At 42.9% G+C, this 16,623-nt stretch overlaps 1 protein-coding gene across 4 annotated transcripts in view; it reads right to left on the bottom strand.

The window, feature by feature from the left end:
• LOC121688530 (epidermal growth factor receptor-like) overlaps positions 1-16,623 on the bottom strand; it is a 58,454-nt gene that overhangs the window by 20,094 nt on the left and 21,737 nt on the right. For all 4 annotated transcript variants that reach the window (XM_042068181.1, XM_042068182.1, XM_042068179.1 and 1 more), the window contains exons 2-16: positions 14,567-14,718; positions 11,690-11,897; positions 9,129-9,254; positions 8,727-8,795; positions 8,116-8,234; positions 7,494-7,635; positions 6,754-6,870; positions 4,685-4,811; positions 4,502-4,575; positions 3,489-3,579; positions 2,017-2,222; positions 1,460-1,592; positions 934-1,024; positions 427-584; positions 1-14 (exon numbers count right to left, since the gene is read on the bottom strand). The exon at positions 1-14 is cut by the window's left edge and continues 25 nt beyond it. In XM_042068181.1, coding sequence (XP_041924115.1) covers positions 1-14; positions 427-584; positions 934-1,024; positions 1,460-1,592; positions 2,017-2,222; positions 3,489-3,579; positions 4,502-4,575; positions 4,685-4,811; positions 6,754-6,870; positions 7,494-7,635; positions 8,116-8,234; positions 8,727-8,795; positions 9,129-9,254; positions 11,690-11,897; positions 14,567-14,718 — 1,827 coding nt within the window. The remainder of the gene's footprint in view (positions 15-426; positions 585-933; positions 1,025-1,459; positions 1,593-2,016; positions 2,223-3,488; positions 3,580-4,501; positions 4,576-4,684; positions 4,812-6,753; positions 6,871-7,493; positions 7,636-8,115; positions 8,235-8,726; positions 8,796-9,128; positions 9,255-11,689; positions 11,898-14,566; positions 14,719-16,623) is intronic.

Here is a 16,623-nt window from a genome sequence, read left to right as displayed (position 1 = left end):
CAGGCCCACTACATCTGCAGATTAAATCAGAACATATGAGGGTTTAGGAAGATGGATTCTGTTTTAAGTTGCTGTAATTCATCAGTTTTTGTAGACAGCAGAATAATGAGTCCCACACAGACCAGAGTCTGTGTGGACAGAGAGGTCAACAACAGCTGCCCTCAGACCTTTTGATGTCATCAGTCCTGACATGGAAGCATCATACAGGCAAGTTTACTATCTTGCTTATTTTGCACATATTCCTATTTTATATCCAATGCTGAGTGTAGCGATTCCAGCCACTGTCGTCCAAAGTGAGAAAACATCGGCACAATAATACAACACAGCTGCAATAGACACCATCATTCCCACAAATGAAAACAGTTCTACTAAGTAAGTCAGTCAGGATGTGAGTAAACTAATAAAGGCGGCATCTCATAGTCGTACCCTTGTGTACAGTTGGCGTGGCATGGCTGGCACTCTCTCCTCCGGTCAGGGTACTTCCAGATGAGCTTGTCGTTCTCCCCAAACACATTGTGGGGACAGTGGTGGACACAGCGCGGCCCGTCGGTAAAGTGGAGGCACTCCACACACTGGCCTGGGCCCTGCAAAAGCAACACAGCTGACCGCTTAGATGGACAGTCACGCTATTAAAATACACTCACATATAGTCACCATTAGCATACCTAGCATGTCCACTGAGAACACAAGAGTGAAGAGTTTAGATCTGTTTTGTGACAGATCTAAAGAGCAGAGCGTGTCCTTGGTCACATCTATTCATATTTAATCACCATTAACATGTGACCATTAGATTTGTGGATGTCATAAGACTGGAGGATGAAACTCACACAAAGCCTCAGTATTCTGCTGTGAGCTGCTTAGCATGTTCGTCTATACAGCAAAACATTCCTCTGGAAGTCCACTGTGTCAGACGTGGACAGGAAATGGACCTACCGCTCCATAGCAGGTCGGACGGCCGTTCTGCGGCTTGCACTCCGGGTCACATTCCAGACAGGTTTTGTTCAGCACATACTCTCTCGGAGACCTGGAGACCGGAGACAGGACACCCATTAGAGCAGCATGCAAACAACAGCAGCCTGACCAGAAGCCCCATTACGGAGGCATTCCTCCAGACTGCGCTCGCTGCAGTCCTATTGTACCAGAGGTTTAAAGAGCGTTTGTCCAACACTGAATTCAATAACTGGGCAGCGGATGACATAATGCCAGCAATGCCAGCAATGTCACAATGTCACACGGTCACATGGTCAGTTCCCAGGCGCCTGACCACTGCCTTCAGACTCACCTTTCACAGTCCTTATTGGAACACTGCATGAGCTGATGAGAACTGCTGCTGTTGTTATGGTTGCTGTGTGCAAGGGCATTTCTACTGCTATCACATACACCTACACAGCACGCCTGTTAAACGGCATGTGGTGACTGATATTGTTGTTGATGTTGTTGTTGTTGTTGTTGTGCTCACCCGTCCAGCAGTCTGCAAGCGTCCACACAGAGGCCCCTGCGGCTGAAGCGCTGGCAGCTGAGACACATGGAGGGCCCAGGGCCCCAGCACCCCGCCTCCGAGCAGCGGTCATCACACGTGCTGTTACGCAGCTCTGCACACACACACACACACACACCCACACATATACACACACATATACACACACACACACACACACACACACACACACACATGTACACACACACACACACAAAAACACACACACACACACACAGACACACATACACATACACACACACACACACACACACACACACACACATACACACACACACACACACAAATACACACACACACACACACACACACACACACACACACACACACACACATTCGTGGTTTACACACAGGTTTACACATAGAAACTGGTATACGCATTCACACACAAAAAGAGCAATCCAGAAAAAACAAATCGATCTGACTCCACTTTAGAGTGACTCCATCACCTCCTCCACCAAGCCCTAACCATGGAGACGTGGTGTTGCTAAGCAAACCCACACCACTCAGGTTCTCACCGCAGGTGGCGTGGTCAGCGTTTTGGCCCACAGCGTACCGCTGCTGTTTGAGCCTCAGCAGGTTTCTCCAGTACTCTCCGTCACCCATGTAGCAGAGGCGCGGGTTGTAGCGGACGACCACGTCGCCCCCACTGACCTCCCGCAGCGAGCGAAGGCCCAGGTGCTCCAGGTGTGGGATGTGCAGGACGGCGAAACTCGCAGTTCCCCTGGAGACAAAACGGAGTCAGCCCAGTCATGTGATGCGATGCAGAGCGTCACCAGAGAGGCTCTCAGCGGAGCCCCATGGAGTGCCACTACACTACGTGCCCCATGGAGCGCCACTACACTGCACTACACTACACTACACTACGTGCCCCATGGAGCGCCACTACACTACACTACACTACGTGCCCCATGGAGCGCCACTACACTACACTACACTACGTGCCCCATGGGGTGCCACTACACTACGCTACGCTACACTACGTGCCCCATAGAGCGCCACTACACTACGTGCCCCATGGAGCGCCACTCCACTACACTACACTACGTGCCCCATGGAGCGCCACTCCACTACACTACGTGCCCCATGGAGCGCCACTACACTACACTACACTACGTGCCCCATGAAGCGCCACTACACTACACTACGTGCCCCATGAAGCACCACTACACTACTCTACACTACGTGCCCCATGAAGCGCCGCTACACTACACTACACTACGTGCCCCATGGAGCGCCACTACACTACACTACACTACGTGCCCCATGGAGCGCCACTACACTACACTACACGCCCCATAGAGCGCCACTACACTACACTACACTACGCTACACTACACTACGTGCCTCATGGAGCGCCACTACACTACACTACACTACGTGCCCCATGAAGCGCCACTACACTACACTACACTACACTACACTACACTACGTGCCCCATGAAGCGCCACTACACTACTCTACACTATGTGCCCCATGGAGCGCCACTACACTACGTGCCCCATGGAGTGCCACTCCACTATACTACACTACACTACGTGCCCCATGGAGCGCCACTACACTACTCTACACTACACTACGTGCCCCATGGAGCGCCACTACACTACACTACACTACGTGCCCCATGGAGCGCCACTACACTACACTACTCTATGTACCCCATGGAGTGAGCCTCGTGCTCTACTACACTACGTGCCCCATGGAGCCACTACACTACGTGGCCCTGATAACACACACACACACACACACACACACACAGACAGACACAATGTAATGCACATTTGAGAGGCTCACTGATGCTGGGTCCTGCCTCTGATAACACACACACACACACACACACACACACACACACACAGACACAGACACAGACACACACAATGTAATGCACATTTGAGAGGCTAACTGATGCTGGGTCCTGCCTCTGATAACACACACACACACACACACACACACACACAGACACAATGTAATGCACATTTGAGAGGCTCACTGATGCTGGGTCCTGCCTCTGATAATCTCCAGGTTCTCAAAGGGGCTGAGGGACGTCAGGTTGTGGGGCCAAGCCTGTATCAGCAGGAAGCCTGTGAGGATCGACACCAAGAGGAGCTGTGAGCGGCAGGAGTCACACACACACACACACACACACACACATGTACACACATGTACACACATGTACACACACACACACACACACACACACACACACACACACACACACACACAGACAGACATACGTATACAGACACACACACACACACACACACACACACACGTACACACACACACACACACACACACACACGTACACACACACACACAGACAGACATACCTATACAGACACACACACACACACACACACAACATAACCAGTACTACAGAAATGGAAAAGCAGTCACTCTCACACAACACAGTCTCTAGTCCTGTCACCTGTCAATCACAGCAAATATAAAACACTCACATTTTTCTTCAGAAATGAATATTTCATGCTGAATTTTTAAAGCTGTGGTGAAAGCTAAAACAAATGCATTCCATGGTTCAGTAGCTGGGACTGTGTCACACGTGTGGTGGAGTTATTTTATGGTTGGGGTTGCTACGCCTATTTCATGGGACTATGCCAGACGTGTGGTGGAGTTATTTTATGGTTGGGGTTGCTACGCCTATTTCATGGGACTATGCCAGACGTGTGGTGGAGTTATTTTATGGTTGGGGTTGCTAAGCCTATTTCATGGTTTTGATGATGGGAAGGGATTGGATAGGAACAGATTATTTACTTTATTATTTAGATTATTTAGTTCCTCAGAGGTCAACTGGTACAACAAGCGAATGAGATTTATTATTTAATGGGTATATTAAATTAAAGCTATGCCCATTATTAATTAATGGGCATAGCTTTAATTCCTCAGTAACAGATGCAACTAAATGTATCACTTTGCTATATTACTATTACTATCAACTGCTTTCCGTAAGACATCTCGAGAGACGAAGTGTCCAAGTGCTTGTACCTGTGATTTCTCTCACCGTCCTGAAGATGTCCAACTTCACAGGATCCATCTTTGGTGTTTTAGTGAATGGGTCTCTGAAATACATTCAAATGGGATTTCTGCATTTAAGTCATACGGCAGCACGGCAGGTGAAGACTCAGTGGGAGTTGACTGGGAGGAGGGAACTCTTATCGGTTTCCTTACCCATTTAAGGAGGTCTTCAGAATGGATATGTCTCCATTTATCTTGGTGCAGTTTTTGAAGGAGTCGATGTTTGTTGCGTTGATTGTCATAACACCAGCTAGTCTTCCCATTCCAAGCCCATTACAAACTGCAATTAAAAAAACACAGAATTGTTTAAAGGCCCCATTTTACCTCAAAATATAATTTCCAAAATCATTGTGTGAAATGATGACCCGTCTCAACACTGCTGCTGTTCTGCCAGGCGGGTGCAGTGTGTTAGTGTAGCGTGCTGTGTGTAGCGTGCTGTGTGTAGCGTGCTGTATGTAGCGTTATGTGTGTATCGTAATGTGTGTATCATGCTGTGTGTAGCGTGCTGTGTGTAGCGTGATGTGTGTAGCGTGCTGTGTGTTGCGTGTAGTGTGATGTATGTAGCGTGCTGTGTGTAGCGTGATGTGTGTAGCTTGCTGTGTGTAGTGTGATTTGTGTAGCGTGCTGTGTGTAGCGTGATGTGTGTAACTTGATGTGTGTAGCGTGCTGTGTGTAGCGTGCTGTGTGTAGCGTGATGTGTGTAGCGTGCTGTGTGTAGCGTGTAGCGTGCTGTGTGTAGCGTGATGTGTGTAGCGTGTAGCGTGATGTGTGTAGCGTGCTGTGGTTTGAGTGGGCAGACTGTAGAGCACACTCAACCGCAGTTTTAAGTAACCCACTAAATTATTACAGTTTTAAGTAATCAAAGAGTGGAGTGCACGCACATCTCCAAATTTAAACAGGTGCTGGGTAAAAGGTTTAGCCGACAATTGAAAAATAAAAAGATACCCGCACACTGTTTCTATAAGCTCCCAGAGTGGTTTATTAACACAACGTTTCGACCAGAGGTCTTCGTCAGGTATCTTGCACAAGGTAGACTACTGTATGTCAGTTTGAGGTCATACTTTTGTAATAAACATACAGGGATCCAAACTTCAAGTATTAGTGTTTATTTACACACAACAAAACAAACACAAGTGTGTTTTTCCAAGTCAAAACACAAAATAGCATTTCACTGAGACAAAACAAATCAGTCTACATCGGGTCGTCTCTCTCAAAATTTCGTCTACATCACATGCAATATCCTAGTCAAAGGCACCGGGGAAAATATCTTCTGGAATGCCGTATCCAGGCCTGACATGACAATATCCCCACATGTAGACTGTTTTTTTTGCCTAAAGGGCTATTTATTTCTCTTCTTACCCTTCCTCTTCCCCCTCCCCATCCTCCTCTTGCTCCTCCTTGTCCTCTTCCTCTAACTTCACCTCCTTGTCATTCTCTCCATTGTACATTACCTGTGGCTTATTTATAGTGCTTAGGCTGATTGCAAAGTGAACTAATTATCTAAAACAGTTTTCACATGAGAAAGTGTGCCAGAGTGAAACTAGTGTAAATAATAGCCATACATGTGTATAGTTCTGCTAGGAGTGTGTTGATCATTTGGAAATTGAGTGTAAAGCAGTGAGTTGTGTTTACAGTTCCGCAAAAAGAGTGCTGTGCAGTGAATTGTGCCTACAGTTGTGCAAAGTGTGTGTTACAAAATTGCAAACTGTGTGCAAAGCAGTGTTTGTGCTTTTAGTTTTGCGAACTCAGTGAGTGGTTTTGCTATAAGTATTAATAGTTTTAGGAATTGTGCTATAAGAATCACAGTTGTGTTTAAGCATTCCGAAAAAACTGTAAGCAAGGTGTGTTAGCTTTTGCAAGAGAACTACAATGTTTTGCTGATTGGGTGAAAGGTTTTCCTATTTGTGTGTAGAGTTTTGCAAAAAAAGCCATAGTTACAAAAAATGTGCTTAAGCAATCAGAAAAAAACTGTAACATTAAGAGGTTGATCACAATAAGTGACCAACCAATGATCCATTTAGCCATTGTGGAATCATGAAAAGCAATATCACTGATGTGATATCTGGTGAGTTCTATGGTATAAGTCCATGTGATATCTGGTGATTTCTATGGTATTGATATTTCTATGGTATTGGTAAGTGCATGTGATATCTGGTGATTTCTATGGTATTGGTAAGTGCATGTGATATCTGGTGATTTCTATGGTATTGGTAAGTCCATGCCTTTGGGGCAGGGGCCGTCACACTGCTTGCACTTGCGGATGCCGTTCTCCTCCATCTCAAAGGTGTTGCTGCTGCAGGTACGCACACATGCCCCGTGGTCCGTCACAACATAGTTATCTGAGAGAGAGAGAAGCAGGACAAAAACACAAACACGTTTGGGCTGCTGTGGCGCAACAGGCTACAGCGCCAACACCATGCACGGGTCCGAGTGTCCACAGGGACCAAGGTTCGAAGTCCAAAATACCATATTTTCCGGACTATAAGTCACACACAAAATAAGTTTTCATAGTTTGGCTGGTCCTATCAAAATATATATAATGTAACATGTTTTTAAATATTAGTCAGTATGAATTGACATGAACCCTACATGAATCATTACCATCTACAGCTGCGAAAGAGCGCTCTAGGCTTATGGAATGAGATTGGGAGCTTGGTGAACTTGCGACAGGTCAAACATTTTTTCATACATAAAAACCAAACATTAGAGGGGGTTCGGGGCTGTTACCACTGGGAAAATGTATTAAATATCGTAAATCATGCATAATTAACAAAAATAACTCAATTTAGGCTACCGTAGGCCTACACAATAGGTTTCCATTAGCTGCCTTGAGCTAGCTACCCTAGCGCCACTGAACCTTTTAACCTTTAACCTTTACCAAACCGCACCGGCCTACTTTAACTGCCAATAACACAAGAACGGTGTAGGCATGTGCAGACATACATCCCAGAGACTGACTTACGGGGACAGGTCTTGACGCAGGTGGCCCCAAAGCTGTATTTGGCCTGAGGGTTGTGGACGAGCTGGTGGGTCTTGGGGTCGTACAACATGAGAGGGGGACACATATGCTTACAAGTGCCACCATCTCGGAAGTCCTTACAGGCCTGCAGAGGTGAAAAGAGTATGAGAGCAGTAGCATCCATTAGAGATGTCCCAGAGCAGAAGCATCCATATCAACTCTTATATGGAAGCCATAAACAAATGATGCGACTGTGCTTTCAACTCTTATATGGAAGCCATAAACAAATGATGCGACTGTGCTTTCAACTCTTATATGGAAGCCATAAACAAATGATGCGACTGTGCTGTCATGAATAACATCATGGTTATCAGAAATAACATAATGGCACTAAAGGTCTACGAGACCAGCCATGCATGAGCACATGCCTCGTGGATTCTGCTTATGGATCACAGTGCGTGAGCACATGCTGTGTGAGGGTAGTGTAACTCATGGGCACATGCTGTGTGAGGGTGGTGTAACTCATGAGCACATGCTGTGTGAGGGTAGTGTAACTCATGAGCACACACTGTGTGAGGGTGGTGTAACTCATGGGCTCATGCTGCGTCAGGGTGGTGTAACTCACGAAGCAGTCGGAGGCGTACGGCCCTGTGCAGCCCCCAGCACAGTTCTCATTGCAGCAGTCGCTGGGCTTGGGCCCCTTACAGCGCCGTGAGCACTGGTCAGCACACACCAGCCTGGTCACTGTGGAGAGAGAACAGCAAAAGCAATCGCCTCAATACTGAGACTCAGAGCAATTGCCTCAATACTGAGACTCAGAGCCAGCACCAGCATCATTTGGCCAAGAGTCACTTAGCACACGCACACACACACACAATAGAGACTCTAATAAGACAGAGCCAGCATCAGCATCATTTGGCCAAGAGTCAGCACTTAGCACACACATGGTGCTAGCAGTATAGACGGAGTCAGCACTTAGCACACACATGGGGCTAGCAGTATAGCAAACACATGGGGCTAGCAGTATAGACGGGATCGGTCCGATGTTCCCACATTTCCCATATTTTTAAGATTTTCAAAATTAGGGTTATTATTATCTATTCACACTGACACTATGCTAATACTTAGCATCACTGACACTTTGTACGGAGAGTCAATGATTGCTACATATAGCAAATTCAGATACACTATCTCTGTAGATCTGGTGTGACAACGTTAGAAATGGGAAGCACTTACTAGTTTGGCAGTTTTCAGGTCCTGGTGCCCAACAGGATCCATTGTGGCAACTTGAGTCACAACTTTGGCCTGGATCACAACAAGAACGAAACCAGTCACCAAAACACACTACAAATTTGAGGGAAATTTGGTCTCTGCATTTATCCCAATCCGTGAATTAGTGAAACTCACTCAGCACACAGTGAACACACAGTGAGGTGAACCACACACTAATCTCGGCGCAGTGAGCTGCCTGCTACAACAGTGGCGCTCGGGGAGCAGTGAGGGGTTAGGTGCCTTGCTCAAGGGCACTTCAGCCGTGCCTACTGGTCGGGATTGACCCGACAAACCTTCGGTTACAAGTCCGAAGTGCTAACCAGTAGGCCTAATATAATATAATATAATATAATATAATGCACTCACAGAAACTGGCAAAACTTGATTTGATGGACACCAAATCTCCACTGTTCACAATGTCTTTCCACTGGACGGTGTCGATGTTACACAGTAGATGGTTATGCGTGATTTTCACGCCCCCATGGAGGATTTCTTTAGTGGAACAAAAACAACACACAAAGGTCACTTGATGCTCTGCACACACACACACACACGCATATCAAGAAAATATCACTTATGAATCCCCGGTGAGCAAGGTAATGGCTTCTCGTTTAGCTTTTATCATTTCAATCTATGGTGCTTGAATTTAACAATCTCCAGATTCAAACTTCATATGACTTGATGCTGTGACATACAAACTCGCATATGACACACTGAATGTGAAATCACACTAACATACTGTACTCAGGCAACACTAACATACTGTACTCAGGCAACAGCATTTTGTACAGACACTTTCAATGGTGATGTCAGAAGATACAATATGGTCTTAGCATGAGTTCTCTATGATATGGTCTTAGCATGAGTTCTCTATAATATGGTCTTCGCATGAGTTCTCTATGATATGGTCTTAGCATGAGTTCTCTATGATATGGTCTTAGCATGAGTTCTCTATAATATGGTCTTAGCATGAGTTCTCTATAATATGGTCTTAGCATGAGTTCTCTATGTGTTCTCTATAATATGGTCTTAGCATGAGTTCTCTATGAGTTCTCTATAATATGGTCTTAGCATGAGTTCTCTATAATATGGTCTTAGCATGAGTTCTCTATGAGTTCTCTATGTGTTCTCTATAATATGGTCTTAGCATGAGTTCTCTATGATAATACAAGCATGTGTTCTCTATAATATGGTCTTAGCATGAGTTCTCTATAATATGGTCTTAGCATGAGTTCTCTATAATATGGTCTTAGCATGAGTTCTCTATGAGTTCTCTATAATATGGTCTTAGCATGAGTTCTCTATAATATAGTCTTAGCATGAGTTCTCTATAATATGGTCTTAGCATGAGTTCTCTATGTGTTCTCTATAATATGGTCTTAGCATGAGTTCTCTATGATAATACAAGCATGTGTTCTCTATAATATGGTCTTAGCATGAGTTCTCTATAATATGGTCTTAGCATGAGTTCTCTATGATAATACAAGCATGCGTTCTCTATAATATGGTCTTAGCATGAGTTCTCTATGAGTTCTCTATAATATGGTCTTAGCATGAGTTCTCTATGTGTTCTCTAGTATAATATGGTCTTAGCATGAGTTCTCTATGATAATACAAGCATGTGTTCTCTATAATATGGTCTTAGCATGAGTTCTCTATGATAATACAAGCATGTGTTCTCTATAATATGGTCTTAGCATGAGTTCTCTATAATATGGTCTTAGCATGAGTTCTCTATGTGTTCTCTATAATATGGTCTTAGCATGAGTTCTCTATGTGTTCTCTAGTATAATATGGTCTTAGCATGAGTTCTCTATAATATGGTCTTAGCATGAGTTCTCTATGTGTTCTCTATAATATGGTCTTAGCATGAGTTCTCTATGTGTTCTCTATAATATGGTCTTAGCATGAGTTCTCTATGTGTTCTCTAGTATAATATGGTCTTAGCATGAGTTCTCTATAATATGGTCTTAGCATGAGTTCTCTATGATAATACAAGCATGAGTTCTCTATGTGTCTTTGCCCACTCTTCAATCCTATATGTGCCATCTGTGCCGGTTCTGACCCGGTTGTGCCGGTTCTGACCTGAGAGGCCATTTGGGACGATAAAAGTAAATGTTATCAAAATAAGAAGGATATGGTTATAAACATCTCTCCATGTACTATTTGGCACATGATTTCAAATATCCTCATAAATACCAATTTTGTTGTTTTTTCCACATTTAAGGGGAAATTTCTCATTACAGCAACATGTCCATGACTGGATTTGGGGTCTTTGAGATGGAAATATTAATAATATTTTTATTATTTAAAAATATCAAAAAAAAGAAAAAGCTTTAGTGCATGTTATTCTATAAACATTTACAGTAAAGAAACATGTGGTATTTGGTGATCATTGGTAAATGTTGTGATAATAATAAGGAATATAAATGTGTCCAAGACCAATTTTCTCATCCTCCGCAACAATTTTCAATCATTATTTAAGTCCTCAAGGAACATTTTCAAGGAATTTTGTTGGAAGGGACATAATTGACTGTGACACTCAAGATGGCTACTAGGTAAGCAGTTCTTATTTTTTCTCTCCAGGTAAAAGTTAAAATGTTGTTTGTCATAGTACCTACACAACTTTTTTGTTCTCATTACCGAAACATGAGTTTTTGTGAAGTTTTAGAAAATGTTGCCGTTTTAATTCTGTATTATTACCCCATTATGGTCTAAATTTAAAAAGTCCGGGAAAGTTTAGCTAACCCTCATGGTGCTTCCACAGTTAGCAAGAATGTTTAAGGTCACTCATCCTCCGCAACACCATTATCATCCACCGCAACAATTGAGGGCCTGTTGCGGTGGAGAGACTCAATGTTTCGGTAATGAGAATGAGACATTTGTGCCGGTTCTGACCGGTTCTGACCTGAGAGGCCGGTTCTGACCTGAGAGACTGCGCAGGGGCAGCTGGCGTAGCCCGCGGGTGATGTTGATGGTGGGCGAGGAGAAGTTGCGGTCGTAGTTGGACATGATGGTGAGGGCGAAGCGGTTCTCGTAGAGCGAGTGGCCTCGAATCAGCCTCAGGTTCTCCAGCGGGATCGTCTCCACAAAGTTGACGGCGATCAGCACGTAGCCACTCACTTCCTCGATGCTCTTTAAAACGATAAATCAGTGACATGTCACTTTATTTGCCTGTCTGACTGAACCAAGTAGAGACAATAGATGCTACTGAAACATCTGATGAATCAATCAATCAATAACTCAATCAACGAACCAACAATTAATCACTAATGAATTAATCAATTATATTTAATCAATTAATTATTGCAGGAGCCTATCAACTCCATGCACTCTCATTGGTTGGAATGCATGCCTAAATAGACTGACTCGTTCTAATGTAAGCACTGGTATAAAACCTATGATTTGATAGCAAAAACATGAAAATCGACTCATTAGGTGCGGGAGGATGCTATTCTTATTTTTTGGCGGCCATTTTTTATTATCCAGAAATGTTGACTAAGAAATGTTGACTAAGTCTTTCATTTTTGGTATCCTAAGGATACCAAAAATGCAAAAATCTGATTTTTAAAGGGGTTCAACACCTACCCAATTATAGCCTATTCATTCCAAATATTTGTCTTTAGTGAATATAGTCTAATGAGCAACCACGTTTTTGTCTGCTTTTTTACAGTGCATGAAAATGCACTGTACTGTTCTTCCTAGGCTTCTTATTATTATTCCGCTTACCACTTTTTCTGTACGCAATCTCTCTTGAACCGTTTAACTTAGAAACTTCGTTTAAACTTTGTAACGTAGGTCTTCAAATGGACCAGGTTACTACTTTTCAACTTTTTCATACTTTTACTAAAACTATTAATGAAAAACTTTTTAAAAATCCCCATAGACTTAACATTGCCGATTGTGACATCACAATACGGCCATTAAGCAATTGGAATCCTATGCCAGGTGTTCAGGCCACCTGCAGCAACTGTCTGTCTCAGGCTTTAAGCATACAAACTGGCTTTCTTAAGACTACGCATCCTGTTCAACGGTTTCCTCTGCCCACATTTTGTTTCATAAAAGTCCTCACTACAATAATTCACTGTTAAACAATGAAACCCTTTAAACTACTAAACTTTTTAACTGTTCAGCCATTGTAACTATCACTTGTCATCAACTACGACTCCTACCCACTGTAGCTAGTTAGCATAGTTACCATTTTTAACAAAACTGCTAGAAAACATTAGCTAAGTTAGCTAAGGAGCATGGTTAGCATAGTTAGCATTTTTAGGAAAAATGCTAGAAAACATTAGCGAAGTAGCAATGGTTAGCATTGTTAACATAGTATTGTTAGCTTTTTTAGCAAAACTGCTAGAAAACTTTAGCTAAGTTACTTAAATAGCATGGTTAGCTTAGTTAACATTGTTAGCATAACTGCTAGCAAACATTAGAGACATTCCAACTTTCAGTTATCGTCAAGTATCTACCTATACACAGCCATTAAACTATTTGAATATCAACATTCTTTAAACTTTCAGTCTGTCAAAAACTTTTAAACTATTTACATTCAACTTTTAAACGGTCTACTTTTAAACTATCATTAAACTATCTATCTATTAAATTAGCTGTCTATCAACAACTTTTAAACTATCTACATTCAACTTTTAAATGGTCTACTTTTAAACTATCATTAAACTATCTATCTAGCAACCACCATGTCTATCCTAGCATCACCATAGTAACCATCTCTGTATTATCTATTTTAACTATACATGATATTTTACATCACAACTTTTGCATTTTCATGCACTGGTAATTCCTTGGAATTGCTTTTCTAGTTATAGCTTGATCTTGTTGAATTCACAACTCTACAAGGCACAATAGAGTTAGTTGATCTAAGCATCTATTCAGGTTTCCAACATGATGTTATGAAAAGTGTCTTGATCAGATAATGTCATCACACGTCCTAAAACATTGATACAATCTTAGATAGTGTCCGTCCTGTAATACATCCTCAAACTATTGTTGATGTGCAACTGCAGACTCTTGCAACTGATATTATATGTAATAGGATCTGTAACAGGATGTGTTTGCATCCTGTTGTAGTTTGTAACTCTCGTGTTTTGTTTGCATCCTGTTGTAGTTTGTAACTCTTGTGTTTTGTTTGCATCCTGTTGTAGTTTGTAACTCTTGTGTCGTGTTTGCATCCTGTTGTAGTTTGTAACTCTTGTGTTGTGTTTGCATACTGTTGTAGTTTGTAACTCTTGTGTTGTGTTTGCATCCTGTTGTAGTTTGTAACTCTTGTGTTGTGTTTGCATCCTGTTGTAGTTTTTGGTCAGAACTGACTGGCCCTACAATGTTAATGCTTTTTGTAAATATTTGATTTTGATCTAATGATTTAAACATGTATTCCACCATGCTTCTGATGGCCAATCCTGTGCTCCACGGGAGAGGACCGATTATGTAAAGAGAGGGAGGAGTCACTTGACCACACAGGTATGGAGGTTCCTTATTTTGTTTTATTTCTGGTCTGTGCAGCTGGTCTTTTTTTAAATAAAAAATAAGGAACCTCCACACCTGTGTTCAAGTGATTCCTCCTTTTTTTCTTTAGTTCAACATCTCAGTTGGTGAGACGAGAGCCTATTAGTCATCAACGGAGAATTAACAATGTCCAAGAGCCCTTTTCAGAAACATGACACTAACAATTCAGAACCAACTTTTTGTGTATTTGGACAGCCAAGACCTTAGATTCTAGAGGCTATGCTAAAGGGCTCTTGGACTATATGCTAATTCTTGTTGCCAATGGTGCTGCATCCACCAACCCTGAGGAAGGAGAGATCGTGGTGCTCCTGGATGTAGGTAATCTCCAGGTTCTCCAGCACAACGGTGCAATTGCTGAACATCCGCACCAGGTTCCTGTAGTGGTCATCGTACTGGCCCAGCAAGGTCAGCTTATTGCTTAATCCCTGGCACACTGCGAGAGAGAGAGACAGAGAAAAGTCCATCTGCATTAAAAACGCCAAACAGAAACAATATTAAATGAGGAGACCACCACAGCAGACGTGGGAAACACAACACAACAGGCCGTTTATGTAGTGGAAAGAAAACAGAACCGCACTGAATAAACACCCATTCAAACCACCAAGCACTTTCCCTACTCACTTCTGTGTTGCCATTTATTACAAGCTGACTGACAACGTGTGTGTCACTGTAATGGCTAAGTGAAGAGCAGAGTGATGTGTTTGGGGATTACATGCTCATGGTGTGTGTTTGCGTTCTTGTGAATAAATGTGTGTGAGGAGCTTAAAGTCTTAACATGTTATGCTTTCAGTTGCTACACATCCTCTTCACGGGCAAACTGTTAAACAGATAAACAACTGACTAAACTAGATGTACCGCAGAGCGGTACAAAATATGACTGCCGCCCAGTCCAGCACATTTTTTCCACAAAAAGAAATCACGCTGAAAGGCCTATATGATTCTAACTGTCTCACTAAATTGCATTATCCATACTCAATTCTCACTGGTATCTGCTAGACAACAAGTACCAAAACATGATTAGTTCATAGATTTCACATGTAAAATTCATTTTACACAACCCCACCTCCATCTTGCCTGTTCATAATTCTGAGAAATTCTTGATTGTTTGTGTTATGTTTATGTTATGTGTGTGGGTGTGTGTGTGTGTGTGTGTGAGTGTGTGTGTGTGTGTGTGTGTGTGCGTGCTTGTGTGTGTGCCTGCGTATGTGCCTGTGCATGCAAGCGTACATATGTCTACTGTGTGAGTATGTGTCATACGTATGATTACTGTGAATATATGTGTGTGTGTGTGTGTGTATCTGTTTGTGCACATGTGTGCACATGAAATGGGTTAACATGACCCCTGGAGGCAAACATACGGAAATAAATGGTCATCCTAGGCCCTACAGTTCTCAAGATATTCACAGAGAACTGTGTCTGTCCTACCCTCCTTTCGGGGGGTCCAGTCCAGGAGGGGGGGGGCTACAGATCAAAACGAAAAATGACGGTTCCATGCTATCCATGTGGGGGTACATGCCCACCAAGTTTTGTGTACCCTGGTCTTTCAGTGTCCCGGGAATCCTTGTTGGTGTACGTCACTAAATGTACACATAAATTATTTTATTGTAAGGCCCCCCATGAACGAAAGTACACAAAACTTGGCATGCATTCGGAGGGTGTCATAATGATCCTACACTTTTAATTTCGTGCAGTTTTGGCCTTGTCAGCCAGAGATATTGTAATTAAAACACCTAATTTTTTGCTTTTTAATTTTTAACTATAGTTAAAAATTAAAACCAAGTTTCGTGTACCCCGGTCTTTCAGTGTCCCGGGAATCATTGACGGAAATTTGGGCATGCGAAAAAGAAAAAAAAAAAAAAAAAATCTGACTAAACCTATATGACCGCCGCTTCGCTGCATATAGACAGCGTACCTCCCGCTGTGTGGAGCTTTTTTTTGCGTGTGTCTGTGTGCTCTGGTGCGGCTGAAGTGCTGTGTGTCTGTTGGTGTGTGTGTGTGTGTGTGTGTGTGTCTGTTGGTGTGGGTGTGTGTGTGTGTCTGTGTGTGTGTGTGTGTGTGTGCTCTTGGCTCTAGTGCGGCTGTATCAACACAGCTGTACTCTCTCAAAGCTGCTTTTCTACTTGTCAATGGGAAGTCAAGTCCCTGGGAAGAGGGACACGATCTAGAGCAACTTGACCCACACTGGACATCTGGATACCTCTCTTGTCCCCCTTTTTCTCTTCACTTGGCCTTGATACCATTTGACAAATAATTCTATAATTCTGTTTTATGAGAATATTAGGCATTAGTAGCATTATCTGTTTATGGGAATATTATAAATTAGTAGCATTATCTGGCA

The sequence above is a fragment of the Alosa sapidissima genome, chromosome 17, assembly GCF_018492685.1.
Source record: "Alosa sapidissima isolate fAloSap1 chromosome 17, fAloSap1.pri, whole genome shotgun sequence".
Lineage (NCBI taxonomy): Eukaryota > Metazoa > Chordata > Actinopteri > Clupeiformes > Clupeidae > Alosa > Alosa sapidissima.
This window is presented reverse-complemented; position numbering and strand designations above follow the sequence as displayed.